Source organism: Ranitomeya imitator, chromosome 4, assembly GCF_032444005.1.
Source record: "Ranitomeya imitator isolate aRanImi1 chromosome 4, aRanImi1.pri, whole genome shotgun sequence".
NCBI classification, from domain to species: domain Eukaryota; kingdom Metazoa; phylum Chordata; class Amphibia; order Anura; family Dendrobatidae; genus Ranitomeya; species Ranitomeya imitator.
The window spans coordinates 448,743,694-448,767,148 of record NC_091285.1 but is presented as its reverse complement, the minus strand read 5'-3'; the positions used below and the strand labels follow the sequence as shown (position 1 = coordinate 448,767,148).

At 46.8% G+C, this 23,455-nt stretch overlaps 1 protein-coding gene across 1 annotated transcript in view; it reads right to left on the bottom strand.

Annotated features, from left to right (window-relative positions):
• Positions 1-23,455, bottom strand: part of LOC138676431 (putative leucine-rich repeat-containing protein DDB_G0290503) — a 176,563-nt gene that overhangs the window by 108,392 nt on the left and 44,716 nt on the right. Inside the window, exon 5 of the mRNA XM_069765720.1 lies at positions 18,584-18,681. Within this exon, the coding sequence (XP_069621821.1) occupies positions 18,584-18,681 (98 nt within the window). The remainder of the gene's footprint in view (positions 1-18,583; positions 18,682-23,455) is intronic.

The window sequence follows — 23,455 nt, the reverse complement described above, 5'->3', positions numbered from 1 at the left end:
GGCATATAATCTTGTTCGTATTAAACAGGGTGACGAATGGAAAACTGCATTTAATACGCCGAAGGCCATTTTGAATACCTGGTGATGCCTTTTGGGCTTTCTAATGCTCCTTCTGTATTTCAGTCCTTTATGCATGATATTTTTCGCAATTATCTTGACAAATTCTTGATTGTGTATTTGGATGATATTTTGATTTTTTTCAATGATTGGGAGTCTTATGTGAAGCAGGTCAGGATGGTATTCCAGATCCTTCGTGATAATGCTCTATTTGTGAAGGGGTCTAAGTGCCTATTTGGAGTTCAGAAGGTCTCTTTTTTGGGGTTTATTTTTTCTCCTTCGTCTATAGAAATGGATCCTGTTAAGGTCCAAGCCATTCATGACTGGATTCAACCCACATCTGTGAAGAGCCTTCAGAAATTTTTGGGCTTTGCTAATTTCTATCGCCGTTTCATTGCCAACTTCTCTAGTGTGGTTAAACCCCTGACCGATTTGACGAAGAAAGGCGCTGATGTTACAAATTGGTCCTCTGAGGCTGTTGAGGCCTTTCGGGAACTTAAACGCCGATTTACTTCTGCCCCTGTCTTGCATCAGCCGGATGTTTCTCTTCCTTTTCAGGTTGAGGTTGATGCTTTTGAGATTGGGGCAGGGGCCGTTTTGTCATAGAGGAATTCTGATGGTTCCTTGATGAAGCCATGTGCCTTCTTTTCCCGAAAATTTTCGCCTGCGGAACGCAATTATGATGTCGGCAATCGGGAGTTGTTGGCTATGAAGTGGGCATTTGAGGAGTGGCGACATTGGCTTGAGGGAGCCAAGCACCGCATTGTGGTCTTGACCGATCATAAGAATCTGATTTACCTTGAGTCGGCCAAGCGGCTGAACCCTAGACAGGCTCGGTGGTCCCTGTTTTTCTCCCGTTTTGATTTTGTGGTCTCATATCTTCCGGGATCTAAGAATGTTAAGGCGGATACCCTCTCTAGGAGTTTTTGCCTGATTCCCCTGGAGTCCTTGAGCCGGGTGGCATTCTTAGGGAAGGGGTGATTCTATCTGCCATCTCCCCTGATTTGCGGCGGGCGCTTCAGGAATTTCAGGCTGATAAGCCTGACCGCTGTCCTGTAGGGAAGCTGTTTGTTCCTGATAGATGGACAAGTAAGGTAATTTCTGAGGTCCATTGTTCTGTGTTGGCCGGTCATCCTGGGATTTTTGGTACCAGAGATTTGGTTGCTAGGTCCTTTTGGTGGCCTTCCTTGTCGCGGGATGTGCGTTCTTTTGTGCAGTCCTGTGGGACCTGTGCCCGGGCTAAGCCTTGCTGTTCCCGGGCTAGTGGGTTGCTTTTGCCTTTGCCCATTCCGGAGAGGCCTTGGACGCATATTTCCATGGATTTTATTTCGGATCTTCCTGTGTCCCAGAGGATGTCTGTTATCTGGGTGGTTTGTGACCGGTTCTCTAAAATAGTCCATTTGGTACCTTTGCCTAAATTGCCTTCCTCCTCTGATTTGGTTCCATTGTTTTTTCAACATGTGGTTCGTTTGCATGGCATTCCAGAGAATATTGTGTCTGATAGAGGTTCCCAGTTTGTTTCCAGGTTTTGGCGGGCCTTTTGTGCTAGGATGGGTATTGATTTGTCTTTTTCTTCAGCGTTCCATCCTCAGACAAATGGCCAAACTGAGCGAACTAATCAAACCTTGGAAACCTATTTGAGATGCTTTGTGTCTGCTGAACAGGATGATTGGGTGACTTTTTTGCCGTTGGCCGAGTTTGCCCTTAATAATCGGGCCAGTTCGGCTATTTTGGTTTCGCCTTTCTTTTGTCATTTTGGTTTCCATCCTCGTTTTTCTTCAGGGCAGGTTGAGCCTTCTGATTGTCCTGGGGTGGATTCTGTGGTGGACAGGTTGCGGCGGATTTGGGCTCATGTGGTGGACAATTTGACGTTGTCCCAGGAAAGGGCTCAGCGTTTTGCTAACCGCCGTCGGTGTGTTGGTCCTCGGCTTCGTGTGGGGGATTTGGTCTGGTTGTCCTCTCGTCATGTCCCTATGAAGGTTTCTTCCCCTAAGTTCAAGCCTCGGTTTATTGGTCCTTATAAGATTTCTGAGATTATCAATCCTGTGTCTTTTCGTTTGGCCCTTCCAGCCTCTTTTGCCATCCACAATGTTTTCCATAGATCTTTGTTGCGGAGATATGTGGTGCCCGTTGTTCCATCTGTTGGTCCTCCTGCCCCGGTGTTGGTTGAGGGGGAGTTGGAATATGTGGTTGAGAAAATTTTGGATTCTCGTTTTTCAAGGCGGAAGCTTCAGTATCTTGTCAAGTGGAAGGGTTATGGCCAGGAGGATAATTCTTGGGTTGTTGCCTCCGATGTTCATGCCGCCGATTTGGTTCGTGCTTTTCATTTGGCTCGTCCTGATCGGCCTGGGGCTCTGGTGAGGGTTCGATGACCCCTCCTCAAGGGGGGGTACTGTTGTGAATTCCGCTCTTGGGCTCCCTCCGGTGGTTGTAAGTAGTATTTTTGTGAGTTCTGCTCTTGGGCTCCCTCCTGTGGTTTTGAGTGGTATGGCTGCTCCTTGGATTTAGCTTCTAGACCCAAATACCAGGTATAAAGAATACCTTAACACACCACTCACAAAGAGAAGGTAAAGGGATAACAAAATTTTTATTAAGTTACAAATCATACAAATATTATAGTTAAAAACACACAAATATCCGAGGAAAGGTGTTTACTCAAGCCAAATGCACAGACAGGACAGAGGAAAAGTATTCAGGTTCTAGAGTCATGTGTTAAGTGTATACCTGTTGGTAAATACAACAGGTACAGCCAACTATAAATGGCCCAACAAGTGCAGCGTGCATAGTGCAAAAGATCCATGCAATACATAGGTCAGATGGTCACTGAACACATACCCATATCGTCTGCCCGTCCTCCGTCACTGAGGCCCCAGTGACTGTACCTGTTGTATTTACCAACAGGTATACACTTAACACATGACTCTAGAACCTGAATACTTTTCCTCTGTCCTGTCTGTGCATTTGGCTTGAGTAAACACCTTTCCTCGGATATTTGTGTGTTTTTAACTATAATATTTGTATGATTTGTAACTTAATAAAAATGTTGTTATCCCTTTACCTTCTCTTTGTGAGTGGTGTGTTAAGGTATTCTTTATACCTGGTATTTGGGTCTAGTGTTTATGCACACCCCCCCGTACGCTATTTGGGATCTCTCTTCATGGTGAAGGAACCCTAGTACTAGCATAGATATGCTTTTGGATATTTGTTTGGATTTAGCTTCTGCAGCTGTTTTCTCTGATCGTCTTTCAGGCTCGGCTATATTAGTCTGGCCTTAGCCCTCATTCAATGCCAGTTGTCAATTGTTCCAGCCTGGAGTCATTGCTCTTTGGATTTTCCTGACACTCTGACCAGTTCTGCAAAGCTAAGTTCTTGCTTGTCCTTTGCAGTTCACTTATTGTGGACTTTTGTTGTTCAGTACTGTCTTTGTTTTTGCTCATTTGTCCAGCTTATCAGTATGGATCTATTCAGCTAAGCTGGAAGCTCTGGGCAGCAGAGTTTGCCCTCCACACCTTTAGTAAGGTGTGGAGTTTTTTGCATTTCTCTGCGGTGGACATTTTCTAGGTTTTATTACTGACCGCACAGTGCTCTTTCCTGTACTATTCCTATCTAGCTAGAAGTGGCCTCCTGTGCTAAATCTTGTTTCATACTACGTATGTCATTTCCTTCACCTCTCACAGTCATTACATGTGGGGGGCTATCTATCCTTTGGTGATTTTCTCTGAGGCAAGATAGTTTTCCTGCTTCTATCTTTAGGGGTAGTTCGCTCTTAGGCTGTGACGGGATGCCTAGGGAGTGTTAAGAGCATTCCACGGCTATTTCTAGTGTTGTGTTGAGCTTAGGGACTGCGGTCAGTATAGTTCCCACCTGCTCAGAGCTAGGCTCATGTCGCTCCTTAATCACCAGACCATAACATACCGCCGTCTCTTGTCATTGTCAGGGGCGGATTATAAGAGGGTCAATCTGGGCGGTAGCCCAGGGCCCAGTGGTGTGGGGGGACCCTGGGCTACTGCACAGATTACCCGCCGGCCGCCGCCATCAGGGTATTACTACACGTGCCCCTATCATTTATGTGCCCCCGGACCCGGTGGGCAGAGAGAGGGGGCCCGCATCGGGCCCCGTCTCATCTGCTCACCGGCCCCCTACCGGCACTGTGGCGGTTTCCTATTGACGTGCAGGCGCACGCTTGTTATGACCTGGTGGTCAGGACAATAATGGACCTGGTGGTTAAGAGCACACGGAATGACCTGATAGTTACTGATAATATAGGACGAGCTCTGGGATGTGGGAACTCTGCTGACCGCAATCCCTAATCCTATCAACCACACTAGATATAGCCGTGGATTGCTCCTAACGCTCCCTATGCAACTCGGCACAGCCTAAGAAACTAGCTAGCCCTAAAGATAGAAAAATAAAGCCTACCTTGCCTCAGAGAAATTCCCCAAAGGAAAAGGCAGCCCCCCACATATAATGACTGTGAGTAAAGAAGAAAATACAAACACAGAGATGAAATAGATTAAGCAAAGTGAGGCCCAACTTACTGAACAGACTGAGGATAGGAAAGGTAGCTTTGCGGTCAGCACAAAAACCTACAAAAAGACCACGCAGAGGGCGCAAAAGACCCTCCGCACCGACTCACGGTGCGGAGGCGCTCCCTCTGCGTCCCAGAGCTTCCAGCAAGCAAGAAAACAATCAAAAATAGCAAGCTGGACAGAAAAATAGCAAACCAGAGAAAAACAAGCAGTCACTTAGCTTCTGCTGGGAAGAGAGGTCACAAGAACGATCCAGGAGTGAACTAGACCAATACTGGAACATTGACAGGTGGCATGGAGCAAAGATCTAAGTGGAGTTAAATAGAGCAGCCAGCTAACGAATTAACCTTGTCACCTGAGGAAGGAAACTCAGAAACACCCACAGCCACCAGAGAAAGTCCATGGACAGAACCAGCCGAAGTACCATTCATGACCACAGGAGGGAGCCCGACAACAGAATTCACAACAGTACCCCCCCCTTGAGGAGGGGTCACCGAACCCTCACCAGAGCCCCCAGGCCGACCAGGACGAGCCAAATGAAAGGCACGAACCAGATCGGCAGCATGAACATCAGAGGCAAAAACCCAGGAATTACCTTCCTGACCATAACCCTTCCACTTGACCAGGTACTGGAGTTTCTGTCTCAAAATACGAAAATCCAAAATCTTCTCCACCACATACTCCAACTCCCCCTCAACCAACACCGGGGCAGGAGGATCAACGGATGGAACCACAGGCGCCACGTATCTCCGCATCAACGACCTATGGAACACATTATGGATGGCAAAAGAAGCAGGAAGGGCCAAACGAAATGACACAGGATTGATAACCTCAGAAATCTTATACGGACCAATGAAACGAGGCTTAAACTTAGGAGAGGAAACCTTCATAGGAACATAACGAGACGACAACCAAACCAAATCCCCAACACGAAGTCGGGGACCCACACAACGCCGGCGGTTAGCGAAACGTTGAGCCTTCTCCTGGAACAATGTCAAATTGTCCACCACATGAGTCCAAATCTGCTGCAACCTATCCACTACAGTATCTACACCAGGACAGTCCGAAGACTCAACCTGCCCTGAAGAGAAACGCGGATGGAATCCAGAATTGCAGAAAAACGGCGAAACCAAAGTAGCCGAGCTGGCCCGATTATTAAGGGCGAACTCAGCCAACGGCAAAAAGGACACCCAATCATCCTGATCAGCAGAAACAAAGCATCTCAGATATGTTTCCAAAGTCTGATTAGTTCGTTCGGTTTGGCCATTTGTCTGAGGATGGAAAGCCGAGGAAAAAGACAAATCAATGCCCATCCTAGCACAAAAAGATCGCCAAAACCTCGAAACAAACTGGGAACCTCTGTCAGAAACGATGTTCTCCGGGATACCATGTAAACGAACCACATGCTGGAAAAATAATAATGGCACCAAATCAGAGGAGGAAGGTAATTTAGACAAAGGTACCAAATGGACCATCTTAGAAAAGCGATCACAAACCACCCAAATGACCGACATCTTTTGAGAGACAGGGAGATCAGAAATAAAATCCATAGAAATATGCGTCCAGAGCCTCTTCGGGACCGGCAAGGGCAAAAGCAACCCACTGGCACGAGAACAGCAGGGCTTAGCCCGAGCACAAGTCCCACAGGACTGCACAAAAGAACGCACATTCCGTGACAAAGAAGGCCACCAAAAGGATCTAGCCACCAAATCTCTGGTACCAAAGATTCCAGGATGCCCAGCCAACACTGAACAATGAATCTCAGAGACAACTCTACTAGTCCATCTATCAGGGACAAACAGTTTCTCTGCTGGGCAACGGTCAGGTCTATCAGCCTGAAATTTTTGCAGCACCCGCCGCAAATCAGGGGAGATGGCAGACAAAATTACCCCCTCTTTGAGAATACCCGCCGGCTCAGGAACACCCGGAGAGTCAGGCACAAAACTCCTTGACAGGGCATCAGCCTTCACATTCTTAGAGCCCGGAAGGTACGAAACCACAAAATCAAAACGGGAGAAAAATAACGACCATTGAGCCTGTCTCGGATTCAACCGTTTGGCAGACTCAAGATAAGTCAAATTCTTTTGATATGTCAAGACCACCACGCGATGCTTGGCTCCTTCAAGCCAATGACGCCACTCCTCGAATGCCCACTTCATGGCCAACAACTCTCGATTACCAACATCATAATTGCGCTCAGCAGGCGAAAACTTTCTAGAAAAGAAAGCACATGGCTTCATCACCGAGCCATCAGAACTTCTTTTTTGCGACAAAACAGCCCCAGCTCCAATCTCAGAAGCATCAACCTCGACCTGAAACGGGAGCGAAACATCTGGCTGGCACAACACAGGGGCAGAAGAAAAACGACGCTTCAACTCCTGAAAAGCCTCTACAGCTGCAGAAGACCAATTGACCACATCAGCACCCTTCTTGGTCAAATCAGTCAACGGTTTAGCAACACTAGAAAAATTTGCGATGAAGCGCCGATAAAAATTAGCAAAGCCCAGGAACTTTTGCAGGCTCTTCACAGATGTCGGCTGAGTCCAATCGTAAATGGCTTGGACTTTAACAGGGTCCATCTCGATAGTAGAAGGGGAAAAAATGAACCCCAAAAATGAAACCTTCTGAACTCCAAAGAGACACTTTGACCCCTTCACAAACAAGGAATTCGCACGAAGGACCTGGAACACCATTCTGACCTGCTTCACATGAGACTCCCAATCATCCGAAAAGACCAAAATATCATCCAAATACACAATCAGGAATTTATCCAGGTACTCTCGGAAGATGTCATGCATAAAGGACTGAAATACTGATGGAGCATTGGAAAGCCCGAATGGCATAACCAGGTACTCAAAATGGCCCTCGGGCGTATTAAATGCTGTTTTCCATTCATCGCCTTGTTTAATATGCACAAGATTATACGCCCCTCGAAGATCTATCTTGGTGAACCAACTAGCCCCTTTAATACGAGCAAACAAATCAGACAGCAACGGCAAAAGATACTGAAATTTGACTGTAATTTTATTGAGAAGGCGGTAATCAATACAAGGTCTCAAAGAACCATCCTTCTTGGCCACAAAAAAGAACCCTGCTCCTAACGGTGATGACGACGGGCGAATATGGCCTTTCTCCAAGGATTCCTTTATATAACTCCGCATAGCGGCGTGTTCTGGCACAGATAAATTGAACAATCGGCCCTTAGGAAACTTACTACCAGGAATCAAATTAATTGCACAATCGCAATCCCTATGATTAGGTAGGGCACTGGCTTTGGGCTCATGAAATACATCCCGATAATCCGACAAAAACTCTGGAACTTCAGAAGGAGTGGAAGACGAAATAGACAAAAATGGAACATCACCATGTACCCCCTGGCAACCCCAGCTGGACACAGACATAAATTTCCAGTCCAATACTGGATTATGAACCTGTAGCCATGGCAACCCCAAAACGACCACATCATGCAGATTATGCAACACCAGAAAGCGGATATCCTCCTGATGTGCAGGAGCCATTCACATGGTCAATTGGGTCCAGTACTGAGGCTTATTCTTGGCCAAAGGCGTAGCATCAATTCCTCTCAATGGAATAGGATACTGCAAGGGCTCCAAGAAAAAACCACAGCGCCTAGCATACTCCAAGTCCATCAAATTCAGGGCAGCGCCTGAATCCACAAATGCCATAACAGAATAGGATGACAAAGAACAAATCAGAGTAACGGACAATAGAAATTTAGACTGTACCGTACCAATGGTGTCAGACCTAGCGAACCGCTTAGTGCGCTTAGGACAATCGGAGATAGCATGAGTGGAATCACCACAGTAAAAACATAGCCCATTCCGACGTCTGTGTTTTTGCCGTTCAGCTCTGGTCAAAGTCCTATCACATTGCATAGGCTTAGGCCCATGCTCAGATAGTACCGCCAAATGGTGCACAGCTTTACGCTCACGCAAGTGTCGATCGATCTGAATGGCCAAAGACATAGACTCATTCAGACCAGCAGGCATGGGAAATCCCACCATGACATCCTTAAGGGCTTCAGAGAGACCCTTTCTGAAGATTGCTGCCAGGGCACATTCATTCCACTGAGTGAGCACAGACCACTTTCTAAACTTCTGACAATATATCTCCGCTTCATCCTGACCCTGACACAGAGCCAGCAAGATTTTCTCTGCCTGATCCACTGAATTAGGTTCGTCATAAAGCAATCCAAGCGCCAGGAAAAACGCATCAACATCACGCAATGCTGGATCTTCTGGCGCAAGGGAAAATGCCCAGTCTTGAGGGTCACCACGTAACAAAGAAATAATGATCTTTACTTGTTGAACAGGGTCACCTGAGGAGCGAGGTTTCAAGGCAAGAAACAATTTACAATTATTTTTGAAATTCAAGAACTTAGATCTATCACCAAAATACAAATCAGGAATTGGAATCCTAGGCTCTGACATCGGATTCTGAACCACAAAATCTTGAATGTTTTGTACACTTAGTGAGATTATCCATCAAAGAGGACAGACCTTGAATGTCCATGTCTACACCTGTGTTCTGAACCACCCAGATGTAAAGGGGAAAAGAGAGACAAAACACACTGCAAAGAAAAAAAAATGGTCCCAGAACTTCTCTTATCCCTCTATTGAGATGCATTAGTACTTTGGACCACCTGTACTGTTATGACCTGGTGGTCAGGACAATAATGGACCTGGTGGTTAAGAGCACACGGAATGACCTGATAGTTACTGATAATATAGGATGAGCTCTGGGATGTGGGAACTCTGCTGACCGCAATCCCTAATCCTATCAACCACACTAGAAATAGCCGTGGATTGCTCCTAACGCTCCCTATGCAACTCGGCACAGCCTAAGAAACTAGCTAGCCCTAAAGATAGAAAAATAAAGCCTACCTTGCCTCAGAGAAATTCCCCAAAGGAAAAGGCAGCCCCCCACATATAATGACTGTGAGTAAAGAAGAAAATACAAACACAGAGATGAAATAGATTAAGCAAAGTGAGGCCCAACTTACTGAACAGACTGAGGATAGGAAAGGTAGCTTTGCGGTCAGCACAAAAACCTACAAAAAGACCACGCAGAGGGCGCAAAAGACCCTCCGCACCCCAGAGCTTCCAGCAAGCAAGAAAACAATCAAAAATAGCAAGCTGGACAGAAAAATAGCAAACCAGAGAAAAACAAGCAGTCACTTAGCTTCTGCTGGGAAGACAGGTCACAAGAACGATCCAGGAGTGAACTAGACCAATACTGGAACATTGACAGGTGGCATGGAGCAAAGATCTAAGTGGAGTTAAATAGAGCAGCCAGCTAACGAATTAACCTTGTCACCTGAGGAAGGAAACTCAGAAACACCCACAGCCACCAGAGAAAGTCCATGGACAGAACCAGCCGAAGTACCATTCATGACCACAGGAGGGAACCCGACAACAGAATTCACAACACACTCTCGCATGTCAATAGTTAACAACAGCCGCCAGCCAATTGGAGGCTGGCAGCTGAAGTCGGCCGCAGGCGCAGCACACACGTCGCCGGCGTCTAACGTCATTGTCAGTTGCTGGCGAGTGCGCACTGCTGTAGGGAGCTCGCCGCCTGGAGCGCTGGTCAGGTGAGGAGAACTCGTTTTTTTTTGTTTTTTTGTTTTATGTTTTTTGATAACTTAACGGTGGAGACACTGGGGGCAATGCTGGAGGACACACTGGGGCAGATGATTGCTGGACACACTGACTGGGGCAATGCTGGAGACACTGGGGCAATCCTGGAGACACTGGGGCAGATTGCTGGACACACTGGGGGCAATGCTGGAGGACACACTGGGGCAGATGATTGCTGGAGACACTGGGGTAATGCTGGAGACACTGGGGCAATGCTGGAGACACTGGGGCAGATTGCTGGACACACTGGGGGCAATGCTGGAGGACACACTGGGGCAGATGATTGCTTGACACACTGGGGCAATGCTGGAGACACTGGGGCAATGCTGGAGACACTGGGGCAATGCTGGACACACTGGGGCAGATTGCTGGACACACTGTGGGCAATGCTGGACAACTGGACATACTGGGGCATATTGCTGGACAGGAGACACTGGGGGCAATGCTGGACATACTGGGGCAGATTGCTGGACACACTGGGGGCAATGCTGGAGGACACACTGGGGCAGATGATTGCTGGACACACTGGGGCAATGCTGGAGACACTGGGGCAATGCTGGACATACTGGGGCAGATTGCTGGACACACTGTGGGCAATGCTGGACAATTGGACATACTGGGGCAGATTGCTGGACACACTGGTGGTAATATGCTGGACACACTGGGGGCAATGCTGGACATACTGGAGCAGATTGCTGGACACACTGGTGGTAATATGCTGGACACACTGAGGCAGATTGCTCGACACACTGTCTGGGGGCAATGCTGGAGACACTGGGGCAATGCTGGAGACACTGGGGCAGATTGCAGGATACACTGTGGGCAATGCTGGACAATTGGACATACTGGGGCAGATTGCTGGACACACTGGGGGCAATGCTGGAGGACACACTGGGGCAGATGATTGCTGGAGACACTGGGGCAATGCTGGAGACACTGGGGCAATGCTGGAGACACTGGGGCAGATTGCTGGACACACTGGGGGCAATGCTGGAGGACACACTGGGGCAGATGATTGCTGGACACACTGGGGCAATGCTGGAGACACTGGGGCAATGCTGGAGACACTGGGGCAATGCTGAACACACTGGGGCAGATTGCTGGACACACTGGGCAATGCTGGACAATTGGACATACTGGGGCATATTTCTGGACAGGAGACACTGGGGGCAATGCTGGACATACTGGGGCAGATTGCTGGACACACTAGGGGCAATGCTGGATGACACACTGGGGCAGACGATTGCTGGACACACTGGTGGTAATATGCTGGACACACTGGGGGCAATGCTGGACATACTGGGCAGATTGCTGGACATACTGGTGGTAATATGCTGGACACACTGAGGCAGATTGGTCAACACACTGTCTGGGGGCAATGCTAGAGACACTGGGGCAATGCTGGAGACACTGGGGCAATGATGGACACACTGGGGCAGATTGCATGATACACTGTGGGCAATGCTGGACAATTGGACATACTGGGGCAGATTGTTGAACACACTGTCTGGTGGCAATGCTGGAGACACTGGGGCAATGCTGGAGACACTGGGGCAATGCTGGACACTGGGGCAGATTTCTGGACACACTGTGGGCAATGCTGGACAATTGGACATACTGGGGCAGATTGTTGAACACACTGTCTGGGGACAATGCTAGAGACACTGGGGCAATGCTAGAGACAATTGGGCAATGCTGGACACTGGGGCAGATTGCTGGACACACTGTGAGCAATGCTGGACAATTGGACATACTGGGGCAGATTGCTGGACACACTGTCTGGGGGCAATGCTGAACACACTGGGGCAGATTGCTGGACACACTGGGGGCAATATGCTGGAGTCAGACACTGGGGCAGATTGCTGGACACACTGTCTGGGGGCAATGATGGACACACTGGGGCAGATTGCTGGACACTGGGGCAATATGGTGGACATACTGGGGCAGATTGCTGGACACACTGGGGGTAATAAGCTGGACACACTGGGGCAGATTGCTGGACACACTGGGGGCAGGACTGGAGGCATGGGCAGAATGTAGATACGGCGGGGCATGATTGGAGACACGGGGCAGAATGAAAGACATGGGGCAGGATTGGATCATGGGGCAGGAGGGATACGATGGAGACTGATGGGGCAGGATGGGGAGATGATATGGGGTAGAATGGATACTCATGAGGGCAGGATGCGAGAACATATGGCTGACGCCAGGAATGAGATAAACGGGGCCAGGGTGGGGAATATTATTACCGTAGGGGCTAATTAAGGGATATTATTACTGCAGTGATGTATTTATTTTATTTTTTGAGTATACTGTTTTAAATGGGGGGGCGGTCCTGCTACTGTGTAGAGTGACACTATATCGCCTTTTTTTCTTCATGTGGTGTAATGTAGAAGTTGTGAAAAATTAAGTAATGTGTTCTGCAAGCGGAGCTTGAGATAACTGTGTTATTTCCTGCAGAAACGAGTCCTGGCTGGAAGAAATGATGGTGGTCTGTGCTGGATGAAAGATGAAGGACTTCACCTAGAGACCTCACTGGTGAGTCAGTGTTACCTATACACTGACACTATACACTGTATACTACAGTATATACAGAGGTCCTGTGTACAATGTCACCAGTGATCACTGTATTACCTATACATTATATACAGAGCTCCTGTGTATAATGTCACCAGTGATCTCTGTATTACCTCTACACAGACTGCATACTAAGTACAGATCTCCTGTGAATACTGGCACTTATGGTGATAGTATTGTGTTTTTTTTTTTTATCACTGATCAGTATTGTAGTATTCAGTCACTATGTGGTGGTAATATGTGGTCTGGAAATGGTGTTGTGGTATTTGTCCCTTGTATGTGCTATTTGTTCACCAAGACGTGGTAATATGTGGTCTTGACATGGTGCGGTGGTATTTGTTCCTTGTATGTGATATTATTCGATCACTGTGGTTGCAATTTGTGGTCTGGTCATGGTTCGGTGGTATTTGTTCCTTATATGTGATATTGGTCAAAATATACCTAAATTGTATTGCATATTTTAACAAATATTTAATAGGTTACAGTAGAGTAGGGCCCGGCCATTTTTCTGGAATAATCTGGTTCAGGTATAACATGACCCCCGTCACATGACCCCCATCACATGACCCCCGTCACATGACCGGGGGGGCCCACAGTGTCTGAACAGCCTGGGGCCCTGGCTACCCTTAATCCACCCTTAGTCATTGTCAGTGGAAACTTGGAGTTTCAGAAAATCTTGGATTCTTGTTTTGTCCATTGGTCGCTTCAGTATCTGGTACATTGGAGGGGGTACTGTCCTGAGGAGAGGATGTGGGTACCAGCATCTCATGTTCATGCAGCCAGACTAGTCTGGTTATTTCACGTGACACACCCCGATAAATCTGATCCTGAGGTTCTGGAGGTCCCTCATAGAAAGGGGGTACCGTCACAGGGTTACCATGACAGTGTGGACCCAGAAGACTGCAGCGTCTGATTGCTCCTACTCCGGTACTGAGAAGAAGCACTTCTCCATCAATTTAATGGTGTTTATTCCTTTTGGCAGAACAGGGGTTAATCAGCCATGTTGGAAAACTCAGTTAGCCACTCCCTTCCTCTTTATAATCTGGGCTCTGATGCAAATCCATGTCAGAGCTAGCATTTGCTGCATGGCTTCAGGAGGAAGAAGTGTTCATATAAGAAGGAGTGTTGGAGGAGTTATCTGTGACTGTTGCATTTTTTTTAAGTGTGGTAATTCACTTCACTTCTATAATTTTGTTTATTCCCAATCCTCCACTCCCCAGTGCATTCCTCTGTTATATGTAAGTGAATATTTTGTATATCTGGAGTTTTCTGTTAACCCTTGTTGTGCAGCCTTGTTTGTCGGGTTGGTGTACTCCGGTTCACAATGACACCCCTCTTCCATGGGAGGGGGAAGAGAACAGACGGAGGGCTAACTCAGGTGATAAGACAAGGGTGGCGGCCCCAGGATCATCACCTTCAGAAGTATCCCAGGGAATAGGACGTGGAGCGCCCCCAGACACAGGGCCACGAGTTCTCGGTACCGGGCCTCTCTGGTTCGGTTCTGAGGCTGTCACGGTGGCTAGACCCGGTCCGCGACCCTGCTAAGGGGCGTCCAATAAAGGTGGTACAGTCTATCAGGGATTCGTGACGCCACCTGTGGTGTTCGGTCAGGGTGACCGACGCTGCTGTGGGGTCCGCTGGGGTGATGGAATGGCAGCTGGATGGTATACCTTCCCACAGGTGAAGTATGTCCCCAGGGCTTCCCAGTAAGGATGATAGTGATGGTGTGAGGTGCAGTCAATAACGAGGACACAAGGTTGCAGTCTCTTTACCTCTTTACTGAAGACTTCAGGATCCGCAATCCAGAGCACGCTTTACAGGGCTATCTGAGACCGGCCGGTCCGATGGGCACTTCCAGAGTTCCCTTTGCAGGTGGAAATCAGTGCCTACCACTAACGCCTGTGTGTTGTAGTGCTACCCTGCTGAGCATTCGGTATAGTCCTCACAACTTCTGTTCTAGTTCGTTCGTTCATTCTAGTTCTTTCTCTTTCTTTCTATTTCGTTCCAGATGTTACTAGTTTCTCGTCCCCCAGTATGTTATGGCTAGGAACCACCCGTATGACGGGAAGGCTTGGAGCTCTTCCGGGACCCTAGAGACGCCCCTCTCCACGCGTTGTCCCCTATGTCTTCGTAGGAAATTTAAGGTAGACAGCCAATTTATAATTAACTGTCCTGCGGAGTTCGAAGTAAGGCCTAGAGTCAGTTACTTCCTCGGTGTTCCGGCCACCGGCTACGTGCCTCAGTAGGATGTTGCCTCGGTCTCACGGCACGAGTCCTACTGGTTCTCCTTTGTGCTTGATCTCGTTTCTCACTGTTCCACAATATCCTTCGCTTCGTGTCTCTTTCTTAGGATACCGCCGCGGGGTGTGCAGGCGTGGTTCCGTAACGTTCTGTTCTGTTCGCTAGGCACCTGCCAGGTTCCCACACCTGACAGGGACCCCCCTGTGTCTTCTCCCTGCAACACCCCCTGCCACGGGATGTTGCCTGAATCCAACCCAGTGAGCTTCTGACTAACTTTCTATCCAACCCCTAGTTTTACCAGTGTGAGGAGTGGCCCAATAAATAAAGCCTTTTGATCCCCCTAGTGGCCGGAGTGTGAAGTGTAATGTGTGCTGGTGATACCTGGTCAGTAGAATTCCTTCAGTGCCATCAGACGTACCATCACTCCCCTTAGTGGCAGAGTGTCATACTGCAACGACCAGATCTTTGGGGCGCTGCAGACGCCCACAGTGGTAAGGTCAGGGAAGGAGCACCTGGTCCCAGGTCACTCGTCAGTTGTGTCGTGACAGAGAGGTGGGAGTATGGAATGACAGTATGGAGAGAGGCAACAGCATGAGGAGACAGCATGAAAAGTTGGGAGCGTAGTGAGACAGTAAGGAGAGGTGGGAACATGGGAGGATAATATAGAGAGGTGGGAAAATGGGAAGGCAGTATGGAAGGGTGGGAGTGTGGGGGACACTATAGAGAGGTGGGAACATGGGGGACAGTATAGAGAGGTGGGAGCATGGGTGAAAAATATGTAGAGGTGGGAGATGGAGAGGGGACAGTATCTAGAGATGAGAGCATGACGGAGGACAGTATTGTCGCACCCCAGGAGTTCGGGTACCACAGTAGTGCTGCCTTCCTCTTGGGGAGGGTAGTGCTATGTCTGGAGATAAGAGAGATTCCCTTTGGTAGGTTATCACACACACAACAACTTCCAAATCCAGGCCAGGAGGGGGAGCTCAAAACCCTGTTTCAAGGCAGCTTCCCTGGATAAAGATCCTGGTTTGGAGGAGGAGCAAGTTCAGTTAGTGCAGACAGTCTGTGTGCGAGAACAGACAGGGACGGAGCACAGTGGAGATACAGAACTCCAGGAGGGGACTAGGATGGCCTCTAGGGAGTTAGAGCGCAGTAGCCGGGTACCGGGAGCCCGAGACTTTTGTGGACTATAAGACACAGAGCGGAACTGGAGGGCATTGAATTACATGGAACTTGCCCATATTTACCTGTGGCACAGCAGCACCTTGGAGCCTGGAGTCACCGTGAAAGGACCCCAGTAGGCACGGCTCAAGCTGCCTGCCATACAGGTACCTGTCCCTGGACAGGAGAACGAATAAGGACTTTGCTTAGGACACTTAGTAGCAGCAGTGACCTCAGAGACAGTAAGCGCATAGTGGAAGGCTCCTACCTGACCTGCAAAGGGGATTCCACTTGTCTCTGGACTACCCGGACTTCTAATTCACCTATTGCCAGTGCCCTGGACTGTGGCCTGTCACCCACAAGTAAACCAGGTAAAGACTTACAACCTGTCTCCTCCATTTATTCACCGGCCTTACCATCTATGCCACACACCAAAGGACCCCGCTTCACCTGTGGGAAGTGTAACATCTGGGCTGCCGCAACATCCCCCAGGGGACACCTAATGCAGCGTCGGTCCCACTATTGACCAATCTCCACAGGTGGTGTCACGACAAACTTTGAACATTTAATCCCCTTTAACGTTGATGCCCAGGACCACGGACTGGGTCGCAGCCACCATGACATCCCCTTTGCGACCGGACCCAGTACCGAGTATCCCACTGCACTGTGGGCGCGTCAGTATGGATAGGTGGAAGAATGGATGGGACAGTATGGAGATTTGACAGCATAAATGAGGACATTATTGAGAGGTGGCAGTGTGAGGGAACACTGCAAATGAGGACAGCAAGTTTTTGGAGCAAAAACTGAGCAGAAACTCTACAAATCCTCTTCAAAAACTCAAAACTTGGAGTTTTGAGAAGGATTTTGGGAGTTTCTGCTCAGTTAGGGGTTATTTTGTTAACAAGCCTACTTGAGTATTTTATATGCTATTCTGCTTAAGTATTTTTTAATACTGTGTAAGGATGCAGCTGGACAGGTACTCCATGGAAGATATGTGTCACTTATTTGGTTAACCTGAATTATGTGAAACCCAGAGAGCAGGCTCTGGCATGGACAGTGCTGAGAGGTTTTTAATGGCCTGGATTTCTGGGTTCTGGTTTTAGGAGCAGCTAGAAGAGCTTGATTGAACTGACTGCTTCCATATCTTCAATCAAGACTGGGCAGCTCATTTAAAAGGCAGCTTAATTGCCTTATTAGTGGCTGTGAGTGGAGGTAGAAAGACCTCTGGTGTTGTTTTGTCTCTGTCAGAGACTAAAGGTACCTTCACACTGAACGATATCGCTAGCGATCCGTGATGTTGCAGCGTCCTGGCTAGCGATATCGTTCAGTTTGACAGGCAGCAGCGATCTGGATCCTGCTGTGCCATCGTTGGTCGGAGCAGAAAGTCCAGCACTTTATTTTGTCGCTGGACCTCCCGCAGACATCGCTGAATCGGCGTGTGTGATGCCGATTCAGCGATGTCTTCACTGGTAACCAGGGTAAACATCGGGTTACTAAGCGCAGGGCCGCGCTTAGTAACCCGATGTTTACCCTGGTTACCAGCATAAACGTAAAAAAAAAAAACACTACATACTTACATTCCGGTGTCTGTCCCCTGGCGCTGTGCTTTCCTGCACTGGCTGTGAGCGCCGGCCAGCCGTAAAGCACAGCGTTGACGTCACCGCTCTGCTTTACGGCTGGCCGGCGCTGACAGTGCAGAGAAGCACAGCGCCGGAGGACAGACACCGGAATGTAAGTATGTAGTGTTTGTTTTTTTTACGTTTACGCTGGTAACCAGGGTAAACATCGGGTTACTAAGCGCGGCCCTGCGCTTAGTAACCCTATGTTTACCCTGGTTACCAGGGGACCGGTATCGTTGGTCGCTGGAGAGCTGTCTGTGTGACAGCTCTCCAGCGACCACACAGCGACGCTGCAGCGATCGGGATCGTTGTCTAGATCGCTGCAGCGTCGCTTAATGTGACGGTACCTTAAGAGTTGGACATTTATCTAAATAAGTGAGCCTGTGCTATCATATGGACTATTTATTTTCTGGTTGTTTTTGGTTTATGCTGAAGGAATGGCAGTTTGCTTACTTCATGGTTAAAGTTTATGAAGTCTAATAAATTTCCTGTTTCATGCCTGTGTGGACCTGGCAAATACCAAAGAGTGAAATCACTACAACTGTTAAAGGACTAATTTAAGTTTGTCATGTATGGATATAATCATATTTTAATTTTATGTTGAATGTTTGTCTTTGTTTGGTCTTTCTTTAAATAAAAAACTATAAAGCTTAATTAAACATAAATTTGATAATAAAACAATGTAGTCATCCATTCATTTTCCATAATTCCGTACATTGTTAAATAACCAAATACTCGCCTGTCTTGTAGTTCTCCCCTCTGTTTCTTGTCCTCGAAACGGGACACTTCCAGCCAGCCTTTTTCTTTCTCTAACTCCGATATTGAGCACTCTAGTTGCTAAAGAATGAATGAAAACACATGAAAGTATTGACAATACTATAATCACCTTCTAATCACTATGCAGCTTTTTCCTCATACCATAAGTCAGGTATACAAACAATGTGCTACATATAAAGTATAATATAAGTCAGGTATAACAAACAATCCTCTAAGTACATATAAAGGTTTAACAAAAGGCAGCATTCATAAATGTTCTCAAGCGTTTCTTCGAAATAAGCTATGAATACAAATCTGAACAATAATAAATTCAGGGCTAATGTACAGAGAAGGACAACCTCTGTTTGCCTCCATACTTACAGAATGAAGTGTGCATGATTCAGAATCCAACAGAAGAAAACTTCATATACGAGGGGCGATCCAAAAGTAATGATAATCGGTTATTTCTATTGCACACAGAAATTAAAATAAAATGTTTTCTTCTATCTTAGGTACCCACTAGTCCAGGAAAAAAAAATTACTTAAATAGACCACGATTCCCGGGAGCTACATTCATTTGAATATGAACTGCCGAGGAGTGAACATCAAAATGGAAAAAAACGACCTCAGAGCTGTCATCAAATACCTCTGCTTGAAAAAAATGACTACCAAAGACATACACAGCGACTTGGTGGAAATATTGGGGGACTCTTCTCCTCCATATTCCACAGTTGCACGCTGGGCCAAGGAATTTAAGCTGGGAAGAACATCGACGGAAAATGAACATCGTGAAGGACGCCCATCCACGTCCTTCAATGAAGAAAACGTGAAAAAAGTTGAAGAAGTAGTATTGGCAGATCGAAGAGTGACTATCAGGCATGTAGCTGAGGTCACAGGGATCTCATATGGCAGTATTCAAAGAATCCTTGCAAAAGAATTGCATATGAGAAAGGTCTCCGCGCGTTGGGTGCCAAAAATGTTAACCGACGAACAAAAGAAGAAACGAGTTGACATTTCAATAGCAAACCTCGAAAAGTTCCAAGCAGACAAGGAAAATTTTTTGTCACGTTTTTTGACCATGGACGAGACCTGGATCCACCACTTTGATCCTGAAACTAAACAACAATCGATGACATGGAAACGAGCCGACGCCGAAGAAATTCAAAGTGTCAAGCTCAGCAGGGAAGGTTATGGCGTCCGTTTTTTGGGATGCTGAAGGAATTATTATGGTGGACAATTTGGAGAAGGGAGCCACTATTACGGGCTCCTACTACGCAGAACAAATAAGAAGATTGTGGGAGGCTATCAAGGAGAAAAGGCGCGGCAAACTGCGGGCTGGAGTGTTGTTTCACCAAGATAACGCGCCGGCTCACAAAGCTGCTGTTGCCATGGCTACCATTCAAGAACGGGCTTTGAACTGGTGGAACACCCCCCATATTCACCAGATCTAGCCCCCAGTGACTTCTTTCTCTTTCCTGGGCTCAAGGAACACCTCCGGGGCAAGAAATTTGACGACAATAGCGACGTGATAACCGCTGTTGGGGATTTTTTTGAGGGTCAAGATCAAGAATTTTTTTCGAAGGGAATTCTAAGTTTAGAAAAGAGATGGACTAAATGTATAGACTTGTTAAGAGACTATGTAGAAAAATAAATTTATTTTTTGACTATATTCATTGTGTTTAGTATTGATTATCATTACTTTTGGATCGCCCCTCGTACACTCCTCAACAATGAAATTGAAACACCAAAAAGAAAAGTTGTGGAATTATGGAAATCACACTAAACATGTTAGTGATATGCACATGATGTAAAAATGGAAACAAAATGTTCAAAACATAGAGGTGAATTTCATTTATATGTATAAATACATGTCAGTACAAAGGGCTGGCACATGACTTAAGGTACCTTCACACATAACGATATTGTTAACGATATCGTTGCTATTTGTGACGTAGCAACGATATCGTTAATGAAATCGTTATGTGTGACAGCGACCAACGATCAGGCCCCTGCTGGGAGATCGTTGGTCGCTGAATAAAGTCCAGAACTTTATTTTGTCGCTGGACTCCCTGGAGACATCGCTGGATCGGCGTGTGTGACACCGATCCAGCGATGTCTTCACTGGTAACCAGGGTAAACATCGGGTAACTAAGCGCAGGGCCGCGCTTAGTAACCCGATGTTTACCCTGGTTACCATGCTAAAAGTAAAAAAAACAAACACTAGATACTTACCTACCGCTGTCTGTCCTCCAGCGCTGTGCTCTGCTCTCCTCCTGCACTGGCTGTGAGCCGGAAAGCAGAGCGGTGACGTCACCGCTCTGCTTTCCGGCTCACAGCCAGTACAGGAGGAGAGCAGAGAAGCAGAGCGCAGCGCTGGAGGACAGACGGCTGTAGGTAAGTATCTAGTGTTTGTTTTTTTTTACTTTTAGCATGGTAACCAGGGTAAACATCGGGTTACTAAGCGCGGCCCTGCGCTTAGTTACCCGATGTTTACCCTGGTTACCGGCATCGTTGGTCGCTGGAGAGCGGTCTGTGTGACAGCTCTCCAGCGACCAAACAGCGACGCTGCAGCGATCCGAATCGTTGTCGGTATCGCTGCAGCGTCGCTAAATGTGAAGGGGCCTTTACTCTTTACAAAAACCTTACAAAGGACCAGGGGGGTACTCATTACATGTGGACGAAAGGCGATTTTGCATTAAATTAGCAAAGGTTTTTTTACAGTTAGAGCAGTCCAACTGTACAATGCCCGACCACAAGAGGTAGTAATGGCACTATAACAGCATTTAAAAAAGCGCTGGATGTTTTCTCATAATTGACATTGTGTGTTATGAATAATCTAGTGATAGCAAATGTATAACTGGTGGAAAAAGGTTCAACTTGATGGATCTGTGTCTTTTTTTCAAAGTATATAATTATGTAAAAAAAACAAAACATCTTGAGCATGAGTGCCGCACACAAAAATACACGCAATTACATGCCTTGGCATGTTACCAATGAAGTTATTAATTGTCTGAGGAATGTTCTGCCACTCTGAATGACTTGGGCAAGCAAAACATCAAGATCCAATGCGGGCAACTCCATATGAGATTTATGCAGGTTGATCAAAATAACCACAACATGCCACCTGGTGTTGAATTGAAAAACAGCTCCTGGGACACTTAAACATTTCCTAGTGAAGTACTCTTCATTGCGTTGCCCAAAATGGCCTCCAGACTAATCTCCAGCTATCATTGCCCATTTTCTCTTATGACGCTCCCTTTGGACTCTTTGAGATATCTCGAAGACTGATTGCCCATAGAATAAAAGGTGAGCACTACCATGAGTCTGGTGTGGTGTCATGTCAACAGTGAAGCATCTTGAGATTATTCCTCAAACAACCATTAATAACTTCACTGGTAACGTGCCGAACAGGGTCGGTTTTAGAGAAAGTGGGGCCCTGGACAAAAAAATAATGTGGGCCCCAAATGCTAACATATTGTATCATCACACAAACATTTCGGTTGCATTTACATGCGCTGATTTCAGGCTGCTAAAAGAGAGTGATCGATAAAATTGAAGTTTTTTCACGCTTGTTTCCCGGCCTCTTTACAGCAGCTGAGGAACAATGATGGGATAGAACAATTACTAGTAAATCAATCTATCCTCATACAGTATTATGTTATCAGCAGCATATCTGCAGTTTTCACAGGGTGATGTGCAGCTGAGAACAATTATTTTTGATCTGGCATAAACAATCCAATCATTCCATGAATAGGAAGAATTTTGTTTGTTTAGTATAATACACCCAATAGTCCTCCACATAGTATAATGCACCCCATAGTTTTCCATATAGTATGAGTCCATATAATATAATATACTCCCCATAGTCCTCCATATAGTATAATACACTCCCCATAGTCAGCCTCCATATAGTATAATACACTCTTCAGTCCTCCTTATAGTATAATACATTCCACTGTCCTTCATATAGTATAATACACTCCTCCTAGTCCTCCATATTGCACAATGCACCCCATAGTCCTCCATGTAGTTCAATGCACTCCCCATAGTATAATGCACCCCATAGTTCTTCATATAGTATAATGCATTCCCCATAGTCCTTGATGCAGTATAATGCAGGTCCCATATAGTACAAATAGTATAATGCACTCCCCATAGTCTGATAGAGTAGAATGCAGTCCCCCATATACTATAATTTACATCATAGTCCTCGATAGAGAATAATGCAGCCCCCGTAGAATATAATGCAGCCCCACAGTCCTGCAGTATTATAGCTGTCACTGATATTATATATATATGTATATATATATATATATATATACATATATATATATATATTATAATACTTACCTCTCCTCCTCATTTCCCCGCTGCTCTCTGCAGTGCTTCTCAGCAACTCCACTGCCCAGTGCACACCATGGTACGAGATGAAGTGACGTCATCAAGAACCCTCTGCGTCAGAGGCAGAGGGGAATGATGTGGGAAGGAGTGTCATCTGAAGCTCTTTCCCCCATCATTACTTTCTACTGTATCAGCATTTATGAGGCTGATACTGTTGAATGCGGGGAGGTGGTGTGGCACTGTCACCGGGCCCCTTAGTGGCCACGTGGTATGCCACTATTAGCGGCACACCACTGGCTCAGGGCCCCTAGGGAGCCGGGGGCTCTAGGCAGATGCCTAGTCTGCCTACCCCTAAGGCTAAGGTCGGCCCTGATGCCAAGGTGTTTGTGTGTTTCTGCGATTGGTGCTTGAAGTTGATACTGAATAACTCAAGATGTTATGTAAATGATGAAAAATGATAATAACATTTTCACATCATTAACATTTCTAATTCATCCTGTGATTTCACAACTCC